The sequence below is a fragment of the Vespula vulgaris genome, chromosome 6 (assembly GCF_905475345.1).
Source record: "Vespula vulgaris chromosome 6, iyVesVulg1.1, whole genome shotgun sequence".
Lineage (NCBI taxonomy): Eukaryota > Metazoa > Arthropoda > Insecta > Hymenoptera > Vespidae > Vespula > Vespula vulgaris.
The window spans coordinates 4,773,571-4,793,365 of record NC_066591.1 but is presented as its reverse complement, the minus strand read 5'-3'; the positions used below and the strand labels follow the sequence as shown (position 1 = coordinate 4,793,365).

Here is a 19,795-nt window from a genome sequence, read left to right as displayed (position 1 = left end):
ATTTATTGGATTACGAGAAAATGAACGAAGAACCGTAATTATCGCTGAATCGTAACTTTTCTCGAGTATTTTATTTTTCGTTTTTCTTTTTTTTCTTTTTCTTTCTCTTTTTTTCTTTTTTTCGAACGAGGTGAAAGTTCGAACGAGAGATTCGTGGTAAAACGAGGGAGGCATTCATCACGTGGCCGACGTAATTCGAATTGCTTTTCCGATTATTCGTTCACGTTCGCAATTCCTACTGATAATTCACGAGACCTTTTTCATCGATACTTGTCCAGAACATTGAGCTTTATCGTATAAAAATAGTATGAACGTCGAAATTATTTTTTGAAAGATAATGGCACGTGCGCGTATCACGGGAATCGATAGGAATAAATAACAGAAAAACGAAACGTATCAACGATTACACGCTCGTAAAATAGAATGACTGAAAATGATCGAGCTTCCTAAGGATAGGTATCGATTCGCGTACGATTTTATTCGCGTTACGATTTGATAAATGATTACGAGAAAAAAAAATAGCGTTATCAAGGAAATCGTTATTTCTTTTAAAAAAATATTCTCCGTGATGCTCTTTCGCGCGAATCTTAAAGCAACGTAAAGAAAGATAAAAAATACAAAAAAAAAAAATAAAAATAAAAAAGAAGAAAAAAGATAAATAAAAATAAACGATGAGACCAAAAGAAATGGTTAAAGATAGTATAAAATTTATCCTTCAAGTTCTGTAATTCTCCGAAATAGAGAGAGAGAGAGAGAGAGAGAGAGAGAGAGAGAGAGAGAAAGAGATAGAGAGATAGAGGTAGAGTTCAGAGCTGCGAGTTTTATGCGAAATGCTCGTTAACGAGATTTACGATCCAATATCTTAGAATCACGATGTTTAATTAGGAAATCTTGGCGAAATTGGCCGATAATGGCGTTGGAAGTTCGCGAGGAGAGAAAACGGCAGTAAATTTAGGATAGTGGAGTGAACGGGTTGGAGTGGGTTCGAGAGGCCAAGAGTAAAAGGGGGATGAGATCTCGAACGCTGTGGCAATTTTCTCGATATATATATATATATATATATATATATATATATATATATATATATAGCAAGAGAGAAAGAGATAGTCTTAAACGGGCTTTAAAAGCGTATGGATTATAAAATCCACCTGCATACTTATATTTTTTTCACAACTCGCGAATATTGCCCGACCTTGCTCTAGTATCTTTTTTTTTTTTTTTGTTTAATCTCTTCCTCTTCCTTCTTTCTTTAGTATGTTTTTTTTTAATGTCTTTCTTTTTTCTTTCTTCCTGGAAGTAGCTACTACAAAATCCAGTCGCACTCACCATTAATGAAAAATATATTTCATTATGAGTTATCGTTTTCTGTAGCTCGAATAACCTCGTGAAGTCAACATAATAATAAGTGAAATAGGAGAAGGGTGAATAGAATGCTGCGAAGATTCATCGATTCGTCGTATGGAATCCGAGATTTCTTATCTTCGAGTCTATATAGATATTATATCGTATTCGAAAGAACGAATTTCTCTCTCCCTCTCTTTCTTTCTCTCTCTCTCTCTATCTATCTATTTCTTCTTTCATGTTTTCTTCTTTAATCCACATTTCGCCGGATATTCGCTTCGATATTACGTGTCAATCGACCAAACTCTTATCCTTTTCTCGCGTTTCGATTTCAAGAAAAAAGTAAAAAAGAAGTTGAAAGGTAAAACGAAAATGTATATTACAATTTCATACGACCGATACGAGGTATCCCGTGTACGTAGAAGTAAGAGAAACTTTCCGTACGACGCTTGATCATTTTGATTTTTCTTTTCCTACGGTAAAATAGCCCCGAGGTAGAGAAGTTCGAGCAATGAATGATACTTTGTAGAGAACAGCGCAATAGCTAGATTTTTGTGTGTGTGTCTATATATATATATATATATATATATATATATATATATATGTATGTATGTATATATGTATCTATGTATGTAAATACATACTCCGATTTCTTTCATGTTATAATGTAGATATAGTAAAATCATAGAGAGCCATATTGGAAAAATACATTTAGAATGACATAGTTTCTGAAACAAAAATAAATAAATAAAAATAAATAAAAAAGTCAATCTTTCGATAGAACAAAAAGTCATTATCCCTCGTAAATATTCCTATTTATTTTTTCGGAAATATTTATTCGTCCGATAATTGAGAAAAATGAGAAATGAATAATTTCTTTCAACGGCATAGTAATTACTTGAAAATAACGTGCCTTCGCATGGATAATAATATGTAATATTTTCGAAAGACCAATTTCAATATAATATTCTCTTTTATTCAATTTTTATCTACTTTTTTTTTAATTCTTTTTTCTTTTCTTTTTTTTTTTTATATTTCTGACATTGTATGGTTTCATATCGCCGATTTTACATTCTTCGCCCATTTATTTATTTTCTGTCAAATTTTGATTATTGATTGTTGATTATTCGATAATAAATGAAAACAATTATATATAATTACATATATAGTTACACAAATATAGAGGATTAATGTAATATAAACAGATAACATATGTGTGATCAATGATATAAATAATGTACATATATATATATATCATTTTCATCAATTATTTACTTCATACAATACGTACCATTATACGTTTTATCAGTACCAAACTAAAATAAACTGATCCATTTAGCTCTCTGTAGAATACGATATGATAATCGATATTTAAACAATGCAAATCTCGATCTTCCATTTCGAGCAACGTTGGTCCATAAATTCAATGGAATCCCTCATTATTTAACTACGAAGCAGGTCACATTAACCTCCTTGAGAACACATTCATTCGCTCATGCTGTCCTTCATGCACGCACGCACGAATTTATTCACGCACGTATGCCCGCATAACACCATTACATACCTAATTCCACGTGAGATAAGCGAGATCCTTGGAATCGGTCTTATGTAACAATTCAAAAGAACGATTACGCGATTAGGTTTATTGTTATCGAAAACAGAAACAAAGACGCCAATCAAAGCAATCACGTCGAAACAAGTTTCGTTGGAGATTTTAAAAAAGAAAAATAATAAACCTTTGTTTAACGAGATTGACGTCAACGAGATTGAAACTTTTCTTTTTTCTTTATCGAAAAAAAAAAAAATAATAATAAACCATTAAATTGAATCTAGAATGTATTGATGTCTACGAATAAATAGGTGGGTTATCGATTGTAATAATTTTTCTTTGAAATTCCTTTTTTCTTTATATGAATAGAATTAAACGTGACCATTTGTGTTTTCTGTGTGTACGTGCATAAGTATTGATTTATTATAGTTTTGGTGTTTTAAACTCGGTAATTTGGTTTCGTTTGTTTAAGATCTCTTAATAATAAAATTAAAATAATTTCTAAAGGAAAAATGCATAGCCATTGAAAAGTGGGGATAAAGTTTACGAATTTTTTTGAGTTAGACAACGATGATAATAATAATAATAATAATATTAGTGATGATGGTGATGATGATGATAATGAATAATTATAATAATATAATAATAATCCTTAATATGACGATGGTGTATATAGAATATTTCAGAATAAATGTTCCTACTTTTCAGAAATAATTAAAGACTTTTCGTCTATAATTAAATACTATTTCGTAATAAAATAATATTCGGGAACGCTTTCCAATCGAGATAATACGATAAAAATTAAAACGCTTCATTGAGTTTATTATCGATGATGAGCCAGCATATTTTATATTAAATTATTGAAATAATTTAGAGTAAATGAATATTTTCCAAATGATTTTGATTAAAAGAGCAAATTGTATGGGATTAGCCTACATAAATATTTTCCAGTTATGATTTTCATAGAATTTTCTTTTATTTATTTTTCTGATTGTTCTAAGACAAGTGTTTAGAAAACACGAATCAATACGAAAGAAGAATTCGTTCCAAGAATTATCCTAACTTGTTTATTATGATTCCTCGTAACCTCACGCAAATATTTCAAAGAATTCTACGTTCAATGATACGACGTTTGTAAACATTGAGAATTCTATTTAATTGACGAACAACTTCGAAACAGTTATCGTAATATCTTCGACATCATTCCCGTAATATTCCACTAATTTGATATAACCATTAAGAATGTATAAAAGAATTGCTTTTCATATAAATTGTATCAAGTCAACATTTCATTCATATCGTATTACCTCGACACGGAGAAACGTTTCCGATCATTATTTTATTACTTAAACTGTGTTTAATCACCCTACGTCACATCTCAAAGTTAGGTATAGTATTTTTTTAAATACCCAATGTATGGGAAAAAATGAAGTAGAAGCGAAAGTAATTATCGAAGGAAATAGATATAAAGGAAGATAAAAATATATTCGACGATCTCTTTACGTGAAACTTAGATTTTAATGATAGTAGCTTCGTACACTTCAAAACTTGAGAATCGTTATCCGATAGAAATAGAGATAGACAGAAAGAGAAAGAGAAAGAGAAAGAGAGAGAGAGAGAGAGAGAGAGAGAGAAAGAGAAAGAAAGACAGAAAGATAGAAGTCCGTAAACTTTGGAGCGGGTCACAGTTTTCCCTCTCTCTCTCTCTTTCTCTCTCTTTTTCTTTCTATGTATATATTTCTCTCTCTTTCACTCTCTCTCTCTCTCTCTCTCTCTCTCTCTCTCTCTCTCTCTCTCTCTCTCTCTCTCTCTCTCTCTCTCTCTCTCTCTCTTCATGTGCTTCAAATTGAATAACTTTTTTTTCCGTTGTGTGTGGTCTCCGCCGCATGGATACTCGCACAAAAGCTTTTAAATTGAAGAGCGCATTTACGAGCTACGAACCATCAAGACGACCAGTGACGACGCTTTTCTGCCGTTCATTTCGCTATCCGAGTTGGATGCTAACGAGAGACCGAAAAAAGTAAAGGAAAAGTTCGAAAAAAAAAGAAAAATGAAAAGAAAAAAGGGGAAAAAGAAAAAGAATTAGAATAAGAAAGTAGGAAACCAGGAAGATCGCTAACGAAATGTTCATAACTTTCTATCTCTGTCTCTTTTTTTCTTGCGCTTTTCAACAAATTTTAACGGTTTCCATGAACGAACCAGTAGCAGCACTAACAGCAGCAGCAGCAGCAGCCGCCATGAAACCTCTTGACTTCCGAATTTTTTCAAAAAGAGGATTACGTACGGTCGAATCTAAATTTCAATGGTTTCAAAAGAATACTCTCGAAGCTTTCCATCTTTTTCTGAGTTCCTATACTATACTACTATAATACTATCGTAAAAATTTTTATTAATCGTTTCAAATAAGTCGTAAGTACTTACGTACGTACGTACGTATTTACTTACTTACGTACTTACTTACTTACTTACTTAGGTGCATCGATCATATTGGAAAGATAAACGAGCTTAACGTTATTGCACGTAACTCACTCAAACCCTTCAACCAAGACGAAGAACGCGAGCAATTTTCTTCTCTTTCTAGGGTGACCGTTAGCCATGAAATAATGGCACGTTTAGGAGAAGCGAATTCCTGTAAGTATGAAGGTGAATCTAGTATGTAGCTTTATTCATGGGCCCTCGAAAGATAAGCTCCAAGAGTGGAATAATATAATATAATGACGTATTTGGATCTCGCATTACACGTACCTACTATTCTTCAAGCTACTATACTAATGGAACGTGCACGTTCGACGTTGTTGATATCATACTAGTTGGCAATAAACGATGACTTCGTTCTATGCCAACATGAAATTGAGAACCCAAAAAGATATTATCGATATTTGATAACATCGCACGACATGAATTTTGCATTATAAAATGATCGAATTATCTTTTACTTATATCTACTACAATAACGGAGAAGAGAGATGTTTTTGTTTGAAATATTTTGTAAAGTTTAGATTTCGTGAAAATGTACCTTTTGAAATTGCAACCTCTCATAATTCAATTCTTTTTCGTATATAAAAAACATTATGTAACGTGAAACTTATTCTATAATTTATATTAGTAAAACTATACTATATTAACAATAAGAAAGTTATTCGTACTTGGCAAAAGCATACCGTCTATGAATAAACTTTTTAATTTCATAACGAACAAATGAAATAAGATATCAAAATTATAGATATAACTGTGTGATTTCAAAGTTACACGATGTTATAAAGAATTAAAAATATGTTATAAAGAGTTAAAATATGAATTATAAATATCTGTTATACATGTGTTCGATTTGATCGTAGTATTTCATTTTTGTGCTCTTATACGTAGAAATGTTTTTTCTTAAATTATGCTATTCTGTGACATTTTGAAAATACTTTTCCTTTGTTCAGAGAATATCTTTCCGAATAATCTATTAAGCCACTATACGTCAATCGTGTAATTAATCTCGAAAGAATATAATCGCTTCAAAAGTTTATTAAAAGCTCTTGTACGCTTTAAAACGAAGTAACTCTTTTGATCCTTATCACTTTGGAATAAAGTTTATGTAAGTATCACAAGATTGTTTATACAATCTCGAAGATAGACTGTTGTAGTATCGTTTATTATTATAATGAATCAATCGTATCTTTAGAAAAGATGAAAACGAAGTAGAAAATATGTGTATTCAAAAGAATGAATTTCTTTCGTTCATCCACAAAAAAATTTAACAAGGATTCTCTTCTTCTTTTTTACAAATAAAGAAGGAAAAAAATGTAATCTGTATTTCTATTATTCTCTCTCTCTCTCTCTCTCTCTCTCTCTCTCTTTCTCTTTCTTCTTTATTTTACAACTTCTTGTATTTTATTTTCCTTCCTATTTACTTTATATTTGTTTCTACGAGATAGACAATTTTCATCTAAACTCTGTTCGTTCTAATAACGTTCAACCGACAACTTCGATTAGAAACAGATGCGTGAGATAATGTGCATTAAGAGTATTTTCGAAATTCTCGACCGCATCGATTACGCGCTTAATACGCCTCTCGCCAACGGATAAATTCTATTAGAAGATGTCGGTTCCCATGGGATGTGTACTCCGACATACATATACGTACATGTATATTATATAGCCAGTTTCTATCTCGACATATATATACATACATACATACATACATATATATATACATACATATGTGTACATGTATATGTATATTACTCATGCTAAAGCGAATATCACGTGCCACCACTTTACGATATGTGTCGACGAGAGAATTACTTTTCTTGATACACCTTACCGTGAGACTTATCGCACGAAGTGTCGTCGAAGACAAGACGGAATTACGATGTACCATTAAAATATGTAGGAGAGAAAGAGAGAAAGAGAGAGACAGAGACAGATGTGGTGTATACACAAAATGTCCCAAGGAAAAATATTCACCAGGATTATTATGAAAAATTTAATGATTTTTTCGAGAAAAATGCCGAGACAGTAGAATTTTATTTTCGAGAAGAACAAGTCCTTGTCATAAATTCAACCACTTTAAGTTAACCTCTTTTTAGGGGGTTACAATCCTCTCTAAAAGTTTTAAATCGCAATAGAGGTCAAGTGGCATATCATTATTAAAGGTCTTTGAATTCTCTTTACAATGGTACTTTTTTTTTTTTAATTTTTTTTTCTTTTTTAATTTGAATCGATAGTTTCCGAGAAAATACATTTCGAAATTTTCTGATACAAAATCAATATTGAAGAGAACTTTTATTTTATTAAATATTTAAGATGTCTACAGTCTGAGGCGTGAATACGCCAAAAGAAATATTTTTTCAATAAGATCAAGCTTCATCGCACTATGCTATTCTAATACTGCAGATTTTAAATCAGCATTTGGTTTTTTTTTTTTCTATAGAGATATTGAAATCTCAAAATATTACTTAATCGATTTCAATACGAAAAATTCGATAACGCTAAGATTTAATTATCTATCGCATGAAGATCGATGATATTCATTTTGAAAGTTTAATGAAACAAAAGTTGTTTTTCAAAATTATTTATATATATATATATCAAATATAAAAATTATATATAATAAAATATGTATTTTATTATATCTGAGATATCAAATCACAAAATCTTATCACAAAATTAAATAAATTTATTATGACTGCTCTCCTCGAAAGAAAATTGACCTTTCGAAAAAGTCAATAAATTTCATAATGATAATTCTGATCGGACATTATTCGTAGGGACAATGTGTATATACGTATAGGGTATGTTAAAACTCATAATTGACATTTGAAGGGGTGAAAGAAGATAACATTTTGAGATTAAAGTGTATCTATCACTTTTCTCTTCCGGTCGTTATCATAAATTTATATATTATTAAATCAGCTAATAATTAATGTATTGTTTTATTTATATTTTAAAATTAAAGATATATATATATTTATTGATTTATTTATTCATTTATTTACTAGTCTTTGTATAATTACTGAATTAATGTTTTAACAACGATTAACATCCAATAAAGAGGTATAACAGTACTACGTAAATTTACTACGTAAAAATTCCTTTATACGATATCTTGTTATAATTATTATTAATTTAAATAATAATCTCGATTTATGAAAATAAACGTATAACAAATTATAATTTTAAAAGAGAAAGAAATAAACAGATAAAGGAGAAAGAATAAAAAATTGCAAACTATTGATAAAAATAACAATTACATACAAAGGGAAAATACAAAAGCGTAAACATTTATAATATGAAATGATGAATTAATATCTCGTTTGAAAAACTTGATAACTTTTCGTACGGCAATCCCAATCGTTAATTGCTTTGAATAATTCATTTCTTTATCGTTGATCGTATCAAGAAATTTCCTCAAATTCTCTTTTTCTTTCATTTTATTTTCCCTCCTCCTTTCTCTCTCTCTCTCTCTTTTTCTTTCACGTGTTTTCTATTTATTCATTTATTATTCTCATCGTCATCCCCGTGCGATGTTATCGTCGCCACAAAATGGAAACGATATTTCCAAAGAGAACGTAGCTCGCAATTTATGATCTCCGTGGGAAATTTGCAAATATCGTCTCTCTATTTTTTGTACGAAACTAATTCTGGTTTCTCTCTCTCTCTCTCTCTCTCTCTCTCTCTCTCTCTCTCTCTCTCTCTCTCTCTCTCTCTCTCTCTCTCTCTCTTTTTCACTCGCTCAATCATTTTATATGATCTTTTTCTTTTTCTTAATACCAAAAAAAATCCACTTTACCCCTTACATAGTACGGGTTTTTGCCGGAAAAGGAAAAATGCGATCGTTTAGGAGAAAAATGTGAGAATGCATTTTCACGAAGGGCAACTATGAATCCTTAGACATAAAGAAGTCACGATAAAAACTTACTATGTAACTCGTCGAGTTAAGTTATCAAATATCCAAATTAGATTTTACTTCGTTTTAAATGCATAAGGATCGTTTACGAAAGTGTCACCGTGAGTTGTGAAAAGACGATATGAATTCAAAAAAATTATGATTGCTTCCTTACGTATATTTCGATTATAAAGAACGAAGAAAGAATTACGAGGCCTTTCTTATTTTCGCGAAATTCAATGTATATTTCTTTCAACGTACGTTCGCGCAAATCTTATTTAAGTTTCATTCATAAATTTAAATGTTTAATATAGAAAAATATTAACCCTTTATACAAGCTTTAGAATTTTTCGTAAAGAAGAAAGATAAATTTCAAAAGTATCCCGTTTTATATAGAATTGAAAAGGTATTCAAAGATTTGTAAAAGAGGAAAAAAGATTAATATAGAACTTAAGAATGATTGTTAGACAAAAATCGTTTTAAAGGACGATTTTAAAGGAAAGGAAATAGTCGACAGATATTGCGAAAATCGCTTACAGATCAATGAACGAGACGATTTCACAGAGAAAATTGATAAGCATCGTGTTCGAAAGGAAAGAGAAAGGAAGAAGAATAAAGGAGGAAAAGAATTTAAGATCGAGCAATAATTTTAAGAAGAAATCCAATTCCCGATATCAAAGAACGATAGCGAGTTTAAATTTCACAGAAGAATAAAGCTCAAACGATTCTACAACTTCTACCACCTCTACAAAACTTCTTTCCTTTTCTTTTGTCTATTTTTTTATTTGTTATAACTTCCGTCTTACGCTAACTACTAATTAAAACTTAACTACTCGCTTCGTGAAATAAATTATTTTTTGTTCATTAAAGGATCGTTCCTGTAGTATCACTTAAAATATAAAAAAAAGTAGATTTTATAAAAACAGTAATAAATTAAATACATCATCCCCCGTATATAACATTTATTACTTGTAACACTTATTTATATAAAACTACAATCAACAAACCGAAACATTAATTATTACAACTTCTCTAATGATATTAAATCGGCTCTAATAAAAATAAAGTCCATATTTTTAATAAGAAGTACCAGTATCGTTCATTTATATATTACATACATAATCGATCGATCGAATATATTTTTTTCATATATACAATTCGAAACTTGACGATATTTATGTAGAAGTTGAAAAAGAAAAGGAAAAAAAAAACAGAAAAGAAGAAGAAAGAAAGAAAGAAAGAATAGAACGAAAAAGAAAATAAATATTCTACTACCCGTTTGTTATTTTCCCTTTGTTATATTATTTTTCAAATGGACTCGCGTGGCCTCTTTTATCTTTTGCTCTAAACACAACGAGCCATGACAAATAAACTTTCGCCATTTTGTTTTCTCTCTACGCAGCAAATTCATCGTCGTCTTTGAGTGCACAATACATAGCTTATAGAAGAGATATAAAATCATGATGTCACGAGGATTATGCGAAGGGTTAATAGTGAAGACGGGGGATGTAGTGGGGATTGGAAACACCGTGCTCGTTCGTTCTCAAAGCTTTACGACGTCCTCGGGTTGTGTCAGTGGCACGTCAACCCAGTTTCACGAGTTCTGTCACGCAATCCCTAGCAAGGATATATCCGCCTTTAAATTACGAGGAAGTCCGTCAGTACGATTTTAAGATTTATGACTTGCTTGTGCGAGCGAAGACGAGAACGATTACGAGAATGAAGTCGAGAAAACGTCTACTCTTATGTTAGCATCTTCTAATCTCATCGTGGATGAGCTCATGCTGAAAATTAAACAATATTTCGTGATAAGTCGAGATCAATTTCGTGCAATTTTTTGCCTCCTGATGAGTATCTTCCTTTTCTTTCTTTCTTTCTTTCTTTCTTTCTTTCTTTCTTTCTTTCTTTCTTTCTTTCTCCTTCGTACAAAAACAATAAAATCCCGGCAAGCTTTTACGAGTTACGTCGGATAGTACGGGTAATAAAAGTTTACGTTTCTTTTGAGAAATAAGATACGGACAGAATTGGGATTTGAATAAAATTAATTTATTACGTTCGTTTGAGGTATTAAGTTGCAAAGTAAAATAAGATATGTGTTAACGATAAAATATAAGAAGTGATATATGAATATTCAAGTAAATAAGAAGAAAGGAAATTAATGTTAAAATATGTATAAACAGACTATTATTATTATTGAATATAAGATATATATATTATTTTTTCTATATAAATATTACATAGTATATCACTTTTATTCGGTATTTAAAATATATTTAAATACAGATATATCTGATAAGAAAACTTTGTTAAATGTTCAAGAACGTTGTGTTAATATTATCATTGAAAAATATTTGACGGTAGTTTCAACGGTAGCGGTTATAAGGAAACTTATTTCCATTATGCCGAATTATTATTTTTACAGGATTTCATTGGAAATATGATATAAAAAAAAGTAAAAAGAGGGAAGATGATTTTTCGAGGTCTTGTGAGAATGGTGTTAGCGAGAGGATTACGAAGAGGGTGAAAAGTCGACTCGCATGTCTGGAAAATCGCGTTACGTTGGAAACAAGGCGCGTTTGTTCGATAACTTTGAAATCCTTTTTGTAGTTTCACGGTTTTATAAGCGTGCAATGTTGGTTTCAACGCCTACGAACACATAAAGCTTATGTTACCCGTTATGATTTCCTTCATATATATATATATATATATATATATATATATATATATATATATATATATATATATATATATATGAAACTCGATTTTGGAAATATAAAGAAAAGACAAAAACAGAGACAGAGAAAAAGAGAAATATAAATATTTTATCAAACTTATTTTTAAACAAAAATCAGTTTGTTTCTGTTCTATATTGAAAAATGTATCGTAAAATGTCGTTTCATGTTTTACGTACATATACCTACAAATATATAAAATATATTATTTATTTATATATAAAAGATAATTTATTGAAGAGAAAAATATAGATATACGAATGATATAATTAATATGATAAATAAGAAAGATAATCTTCTAATCTCTGCAACATCTATTGATAATGACTTGTATATCATATCATACAACACAAAATTAAATGAGTTTTACTCTATATGGACATTCACATATTTCATTCTCTCATGATTCATATAATACATATCGTATCATCTTTCATACGATGTTCTCTTCTTACGCATTGACCATTATTTTCAGCCATTTTTCCAATTTTATTCATAGTTGTTTATCAAAAATACATTTTATTCTCTCTATATATATATATACGTATCCTAGAAACATATACATAAATTATCCGATAGAAATGAGGCGTTATTAAATGATAATACGAATTTAAACCAATAGAATTTCAAAAATTTTAATATCGACGAGAAATACGAGTAATCTAATCATAGAAACGATAAATTATATCCCTTAAATCACTATTACATAGGTATATAACTATGTATATGAACGATGAAACGTTTAAGTTATAATTAAAATAACTTTAACGAAGTCATATGAACAGCTTTAAATCTTTTCACTTTCTCTCTTTCTCTCTCCTCCTCTTTCTCCCTCATAGACACTATCGTACTATCGTAGCCAATCTCGAATTTTTCCTTCGACCCTTCACACACTTTTCAACTACCCTCGTGTAAAATGGACGACAGTCGAGAATATATAAGGTCACGGTATGTCATCGATCGTGAATGAAAGTTCCGTTCGTTTAAACTTCCTTCGACTCTCACGCACACAAACACACACACACACATACACACACAGATATCTTACTTATGTTTACGAGAAAATTTAAAGGAAAATCGAATTTTCACGAACAAGTACGGGAAAATTTAATACACCTACGTACATACACATACAAATCCTATGTTCAAAAGAATTTAGCTAAAGGTTAGACGCACTCGCCTACGTTTTACCTAGTAGAAATCTAGAAAATTCATTGAAAATCTGATTTTCACGGGTTGTACTTCCCAAGTGACACGCATATAATAAGTACATACCTAGTATGTACCTAAATAGATAGAAGCAAGGCTGACGTAAGAGCTTTATCAACTCGCTAACTCGATATTTTCTTCCTGAGTATAATAATCGGATCGATGAAATGGCAGAAGAGAGAACGAGAGAGAAATAGAAAACGAAATAGAGAGATACAGAGACAAAAAGAGAGAGAGAGAGAGAGAAAAGAAATTGAAAAGAAAAGGAAGAAAAACGAAAGGATTTCTATCCTGGCTTACTATCAATCGAAAATTAGAAATCGAGATCGAGATAGTGACAAAGGTTTATCGTTTGGAAATATTTCCTCTCCTATATATCTATCTATCTATCTATCTATCTATATATATATATAATGGATGAATGATATCCAACAATAAGATTGAACATCAAGAATGATATACGTATCTCTATTACATTTGACCATAAAAATAAATTTCTAAAGAAGAATGTATCTTATTCTAAACCAACAAAAAAAAAAAGAAAAAAAAGAATGATATCGTCTAAGATTTTCAGAAACTTCTACATACCTACGTAGATATATTATATCTTTCCAAGTACAAAAGTCATCGACATTTTTTTTTTAAATAAAACTTCATTTTTTGCCTACACAAAACTTGTAGAGCATAAATCAAAGGGAATACAAAACATGCTAAATTTGTACCATCGTGATCACTGACAACGAAAATATCATCTTCCAAGGTTTATCGATATTACAAACCCAAATATATATATATATATATATATATATATATATATTTATATATACATATCATCGTATACATATATAAATATACATATCATATACATATGTATATGTATATATATATACATCTCATTAAACATCTATTTATATATTATATATACGATAGATATACAATATATGTCTTTGTCTAGGTAGGTGAATATATACCATGTATCTTGTGGTGCATGCGCGCACGCTCACATCCATGTTGTGTGGGTAAGAAAGGACTTGCAAGAGCATTGAAGCGTTCCTAGTCCAGTAATCAGGCATATGTGCTGGCCATTGACAAGCATCGAGCCATGATACGTGTTCGACCGTGAAACGATCGGTGCCCTCCCCCTTATAACACGTTATATTCGATATCACGATATACATATATACGTATATAATAGACGATATCGTGATAATACGATTCGAACTAATGATCCCACTGAAATTTGATAATTAGAAATTTAATCATGGAATATTTCTCTCTCTCTTTCTCTCTTTCGTCTTCTCTTTTCATCACTATCTAATATATATCTACTCAGCGTAATTTCATCAATTATATAATGAATTTTCTATTTTCTTATTTTATTTCCATTCTTCTAAAAAAAAAATTCAGTAATCGCTGAAAATTAAAAGAAGACATGCAGTACACCTCTACTGCTGCTGCTTTTCTTGCTGATGCTGATGAAAAAAAAAAAATGATAAAAATAATTACGAGCTCTTTTTTTCGTATTTTTTGTTTCTTCCTTGCTATCATTTTTATAAGCATACCTCTCGAGCATCTATCGTATATTAATCTTTTCTTTCCTTTTTTTTTTCTTTTTTCTTTTTTTATTTCGGAATAAATTCGGTAAAATGCATGCATCATTCGAATATCCATTATCGTAATGTTCTACCGTCCGATCGTTTGTCAAAAAATTTCCTTATCCGTATGATTTATTTCCTGTTACAATATCGTTCTTTCTTTCCTATCAAAAAAGAGGTATTTTTCATATAACGTTTACTTCTTTGATATAAGAATCAATCTTACTTCTAATATCTTTATTTCAGATAATATCAGAAGAGATATATCAAACATAGTAAAATCTACAAATTTCAAAAACGTAAAATATCGATTTAATAGTATCTTCCTTCTTAGTAATACACACACACACACACACACACACACATATATATATATATATTGGACGTTATAATGAAACATAAAAAGAAATAAAGTATTAATTATAATTTTCCTTTCGGATAATTCGTTCATACGAACATTTTCATTAATCTATTAATATTAAATAACGAGAAGAGTAATATAATATATCAAATGAATATTAATAGAAAATTATATTAATAAAAACTCTATATTTTTGTTTAAAGCCGGAAAACTGCATATCGACGTACGAACCACATGCATATTGTGTCGTTTATTCGACGACAGATCGTGCTTCTGTAAGAGTGGCTGAGGAGGTTCTCCAAGCTCTTTGGCGTAGTGACCACGTATCGGCGAGGGCGGTCATTCTCGTTGGAAACAAGGTCGACCTCGCTAGAAGTCGTCTGGTATCGACCGAGGGTAATGTATCGTTTATATCGTCCTCCTCCCCTCCCCCTCCTCCTTCTCCCTTTCCCTCTCCCTTTTCCCACCCTTCACAATCCACGTCTATCAAAATCCTTATCGCTGCGTTCAAACGCGATTCCGCATGCAAGCTGCACCATTTGCCACGGTCCCACTTCCGAGACTCTTTGTTAAACGTAATCCTAGACCAACCTTGTCTCGCATCTGACTATGTCTCGTAGTTTCCTTTCGACATATATATCTAGCTATTTCGAATAGTAATCGTGTCTGTGTATCATACTACCAACTGTTTCCTTATCACGTACGAAACTTTAGTTAAGTACTATTTGAAAAATACGTCTTTAAATTTGTTCAGATAATAAACGAGAGACGTATCGGATCATTGATTATAGAAGTGATTTATTTTATTACTTTTCTTTTTTATTTTATTTTATTTTTTCTTTTTTGATATTACGGATCGCGAAATATGTCGATAATTATTATTGTTGTTGTTGTTGTTGTTGTTGTTGTTGTTGCTGTTGTAGTTGTTATTATCGATGGTTATAAAAATTTATTAATCTCTTGTAATTACGAATAATTTAAAAAAAAAAAAGAAGAGCAATTACAAGCATTATACAGACATAATCTATAATTATTGAAATTACCAATTCAGAATGAGAGATATTAATAATTAATCATCGTCATTATGATTACCATCAATTTAAAGGTATTCTCGTGTAGCTCATATTTCATCGGAATCACGTGATATTATATACCGCGTATCTCTGAAAAGGACCGGACGATCATCACGAAAATCCGACGCACGACTTTTTCAGGATTTCTTTTCGTTATGAGTAGGAAGAGAGGAAGAAAAAAGGAAAAAGAAAATAGTCGTCGGAACGAGGCCAACGACCGTGGCCCGAGGAAAAAGAAGCAAGTGAAACGCGATAGGTCAAAGGAGCTCTCTTTTTCCTCCATTCTCCACATAAACGAGCTTTTTGCACGTTTTAAAAGACGAGAACCGCGATATTTCATTCCTCGATACTTCGGTGGTTTATTGAAATTTTAATCGGCGATTCCGATCATTTAATTGGAACCCGACCGACCGATCAAACTTCCTATTCGAGAGTTTTCTTGGAAGCGGACACGATTAATGCGAAGCTTTAAAACGATATTAAAAAATCCATTGTATATATATATATATATATGCATAGAATGAATACAAAATTATAATAAAGTAGTTTCGAAAGCTAACAAACCGTTGCGATCTTTTGTAACTTATTATTCTTTCAATATAAACTTAATATCACGCGTGGAACTTTATTATGTATAAACAATCATTATTACGAAACAAAAAAAAAGTCCAATGATTATTTTATACGGAAAATATACGAATTACGATTCCAAGAATTTATTATCTTGACTTTCTGTTCATCCTAAAGCTATCAATTTATTTTTATCAAATCTGTCAATTCGTTGAGTACTTGGAAAAAAAATAAAAGAAAGAAAAAAGAAATATTATTATTATCTTTAATTTATTTAATTTCACGATAATAAATGAAAGAAAATAATTGTAGTTAAAACGTTCGTAATGATTACGTTCTACAATAATCGTAAAACAAAGAAATCTGAAATCTGACTTTTTTACGAGTTCGATAATGCTGCTGTTAATAATAAATCGACCAACGTGGTATTTGCAGAACGTTGAAAGCTCGTTTCGCGTTATCGTATTAGTTCTTTTTAATTCCCTAGTTGTCCTCGTCGAACAAGTAGGATCCACGTTCATTTGAAATCAAAAGTAACAGTTGGTAGACAAATCGATTTAGTCCATTAGATACCTGACGTCCGGCCAATGAAAGAATTCCCTTCCGGTAATGAACGTGCCAATAATTTAAACTAACGCTACGAGTAAACACTTGTTAGCTCTGCAAACCGTCCATTATTTATCGTATGGCAACACAACGGAAGAGAATAGCAACGTCACTGCACGAAACCCCTCAAGCTCTTTCTCAATTCTCCTGAATTTCTCATAATCTGATGTAGGACAAACAGACCAGTATTTTTAATGTTTATATGGTGTCTATAAGATGTGGCATTTATATGGGAATACTTGAATATCTTGTGAATACAGACCATCGCGTTATCATCAATAACTCGATTGTTAAATAGAGAACATGTACATTTACATATACCTACACATAGATATATAGAGTTTATGGTCTAGTTACACTTTAAATGGTCCGTTGCATACAATGACTATATGCGATATACATATACATATATATATATATATGTATATATATATATATATATATATATATACACACTCGTAGAAGTGTATCACTTCGAAAAAGAATTCTGAAAGTTTTCTGTCGTATTTATCGCGAAAACGCGTATTAACTTTTCTCGTTCCGTGATTCGCGCCAAAAATTTCACAGGCCATTTTTATTCTCCCAAGCCATTGTGAGTGGCTTCGAATATTGAAAGATTTTCTATTTTAACTCATCTCATTTTGTATAGCGACCTTCGTGCAACCCTAAAAATGCTTCAACGTTGAATCGAACCTGCTCGAGAAAGGGACAGATGTTTCATGACATGCCTACCTATTTGAGGTCAACCTATTTGACTAAGTGTAATTTCTTTCTATAGGGATACATAAAGGATAGCGTCTTTTCAAGCAGAAAATTCAAGAAGCAACTGACTGTCACGATCACAGAAAATATGGTTGGATAAAATATAGCAAGAGTTAAATTACCGTCTAGACATCTGTCGAGTCACATGTGGTTCCCACATCGTATCTCTATAATGTGATGTAATGTGCAACAAACTTTGAGAGTTTCTCTTCAAAATGACACATGCACATGAAATTGATATCGTATGTAATCTTATTGCAACGAGACCATTTAAGTTGTTATCGTGATTTTACCTAAATCCTTTTCAGATATAAATGTGTATATGTATTATATATGTATATATACGATTGAATTCAGAGTGAAATTTTAATTACAAACAATTTGTGTTTAAGAAGAAGTCTGAGAATGAGAAAAGTCTTGGAAAATTGAAGTTTCAAACAACATTTTTTTTTCTTTTTAATAAGTAAAAAAAAAAAGAAGAAAAAATCAAAAAGATCTATCCTTTTTAATATATTCTTCTATCTCGATTAGTTTACGAGATAGCTGTAAAAATTCATAAAAATTATAATTCAGCAAATTAATAACATTCAGGTGTTCCTACTTAAATGTTCCATTCAGTAAATATATTACAATAACTACGTTGAGAATAGAATGATTCTATTTTTTCTTTTTTTTTTCACTTTCCTCACTAAATCATTTCTCTTATTGTAACTTGTTAAACTAATTGATCTCATTCATTTACTCCTCTATTGCGCAATATAATAATTATATAGAATAGTAATATAGCATTATTAAAATCCTTTGCACTCGATACGATTTGTCACTAATTGAAGTGAATTATCTAGTTATTTTGAGTTACATATTTCGCAATTTATTTTATATTTTAAATAGCTAGAAGATGAATGAGTAGGCGTGCTTCTATAAATAAATAACTAAAACCTTTTTAACAATACATTAACAAACCACCTATATCTGATCATTTATAGATTTTCTGTGGTGGCAATTTTGAAATCGTTTAAATAATGAAATTGTCAAGTGTAAAGGCATTTACGTTATAAATTTTACGATGAAATCGATAAAACCGCGTCGTTAAATAACAAGGTATAAAATAAAAAATTGTTTTGTTATAGATATAAATAGAACTTATCTATACAATCATTAATCATCGAATACTCATGAATCCGTCTGAATTCTTAAAATTTTATTTTTCGTCTGAATAAATCGTTCGATGAATTAGATGAAAAAGAAAGAATATACTTTAATCATTTCATGAACATTTTTTATCTTTCATCAAAGTTTAACATTCCTTTTGATTGTTTGACTTACAATTTTTTACTCGCTTTAAATTTTGCAATATGTATACAATATCTATAACACAAGAACGCGTTCATATTTATATATTTAGAATCTCTCTTCGTAATATAGATCAATATACCATAAAATTTGTCCGAAAATTGAATTCAAACCGTTTTCATAATTACTAACATCTGTACCTAAAAATACATAGATATAAATAACAATAATGAATAAAAAATCCATTAAATGAAATTGAAAATAAATGAAAAATTTGTATGACAATGTACGAGTGCAAGGATTTAATAAACTACGATAATGATTATAG

General features: G+C 30.4%; 1 protein-coding gene and 1 long non-coding RNA gene across 3 annotated transcripts in view; one reads left to right on the top strand and one right to left on the bottom strand.

Moving 5' to 3' along the window:
- The window catches only part of LOC127064696 (uncharacterized), a 75,948-nt gene that overhangs the window by 39,267 nt on the left and 16,886 nt on the right, over positions 1-19,795 (bottom strand). The gene's annotated exons all lie outside the window — the stretch shown is intronic.
- The window catches only part of LOC127064437 (uncharacterized), a 74,526-nt gene that overhangs the window by 38,154 nt on the left and 16,577 nt on the right, over positions 1-19,795 (top strand). For both annotated transcript variants that reach the window (XM_050995475.1, XM_050995474.1), the window contains one exon: positions 15,367-15,559. In XM_050995475.1, the coding sequence (XP_050851432.1) occupies positions 15,367-15,559 (193 nt within the window). The remainder of the gene's footprint in view (positions 1-15,366; positions 15,560-19,795) is intronic.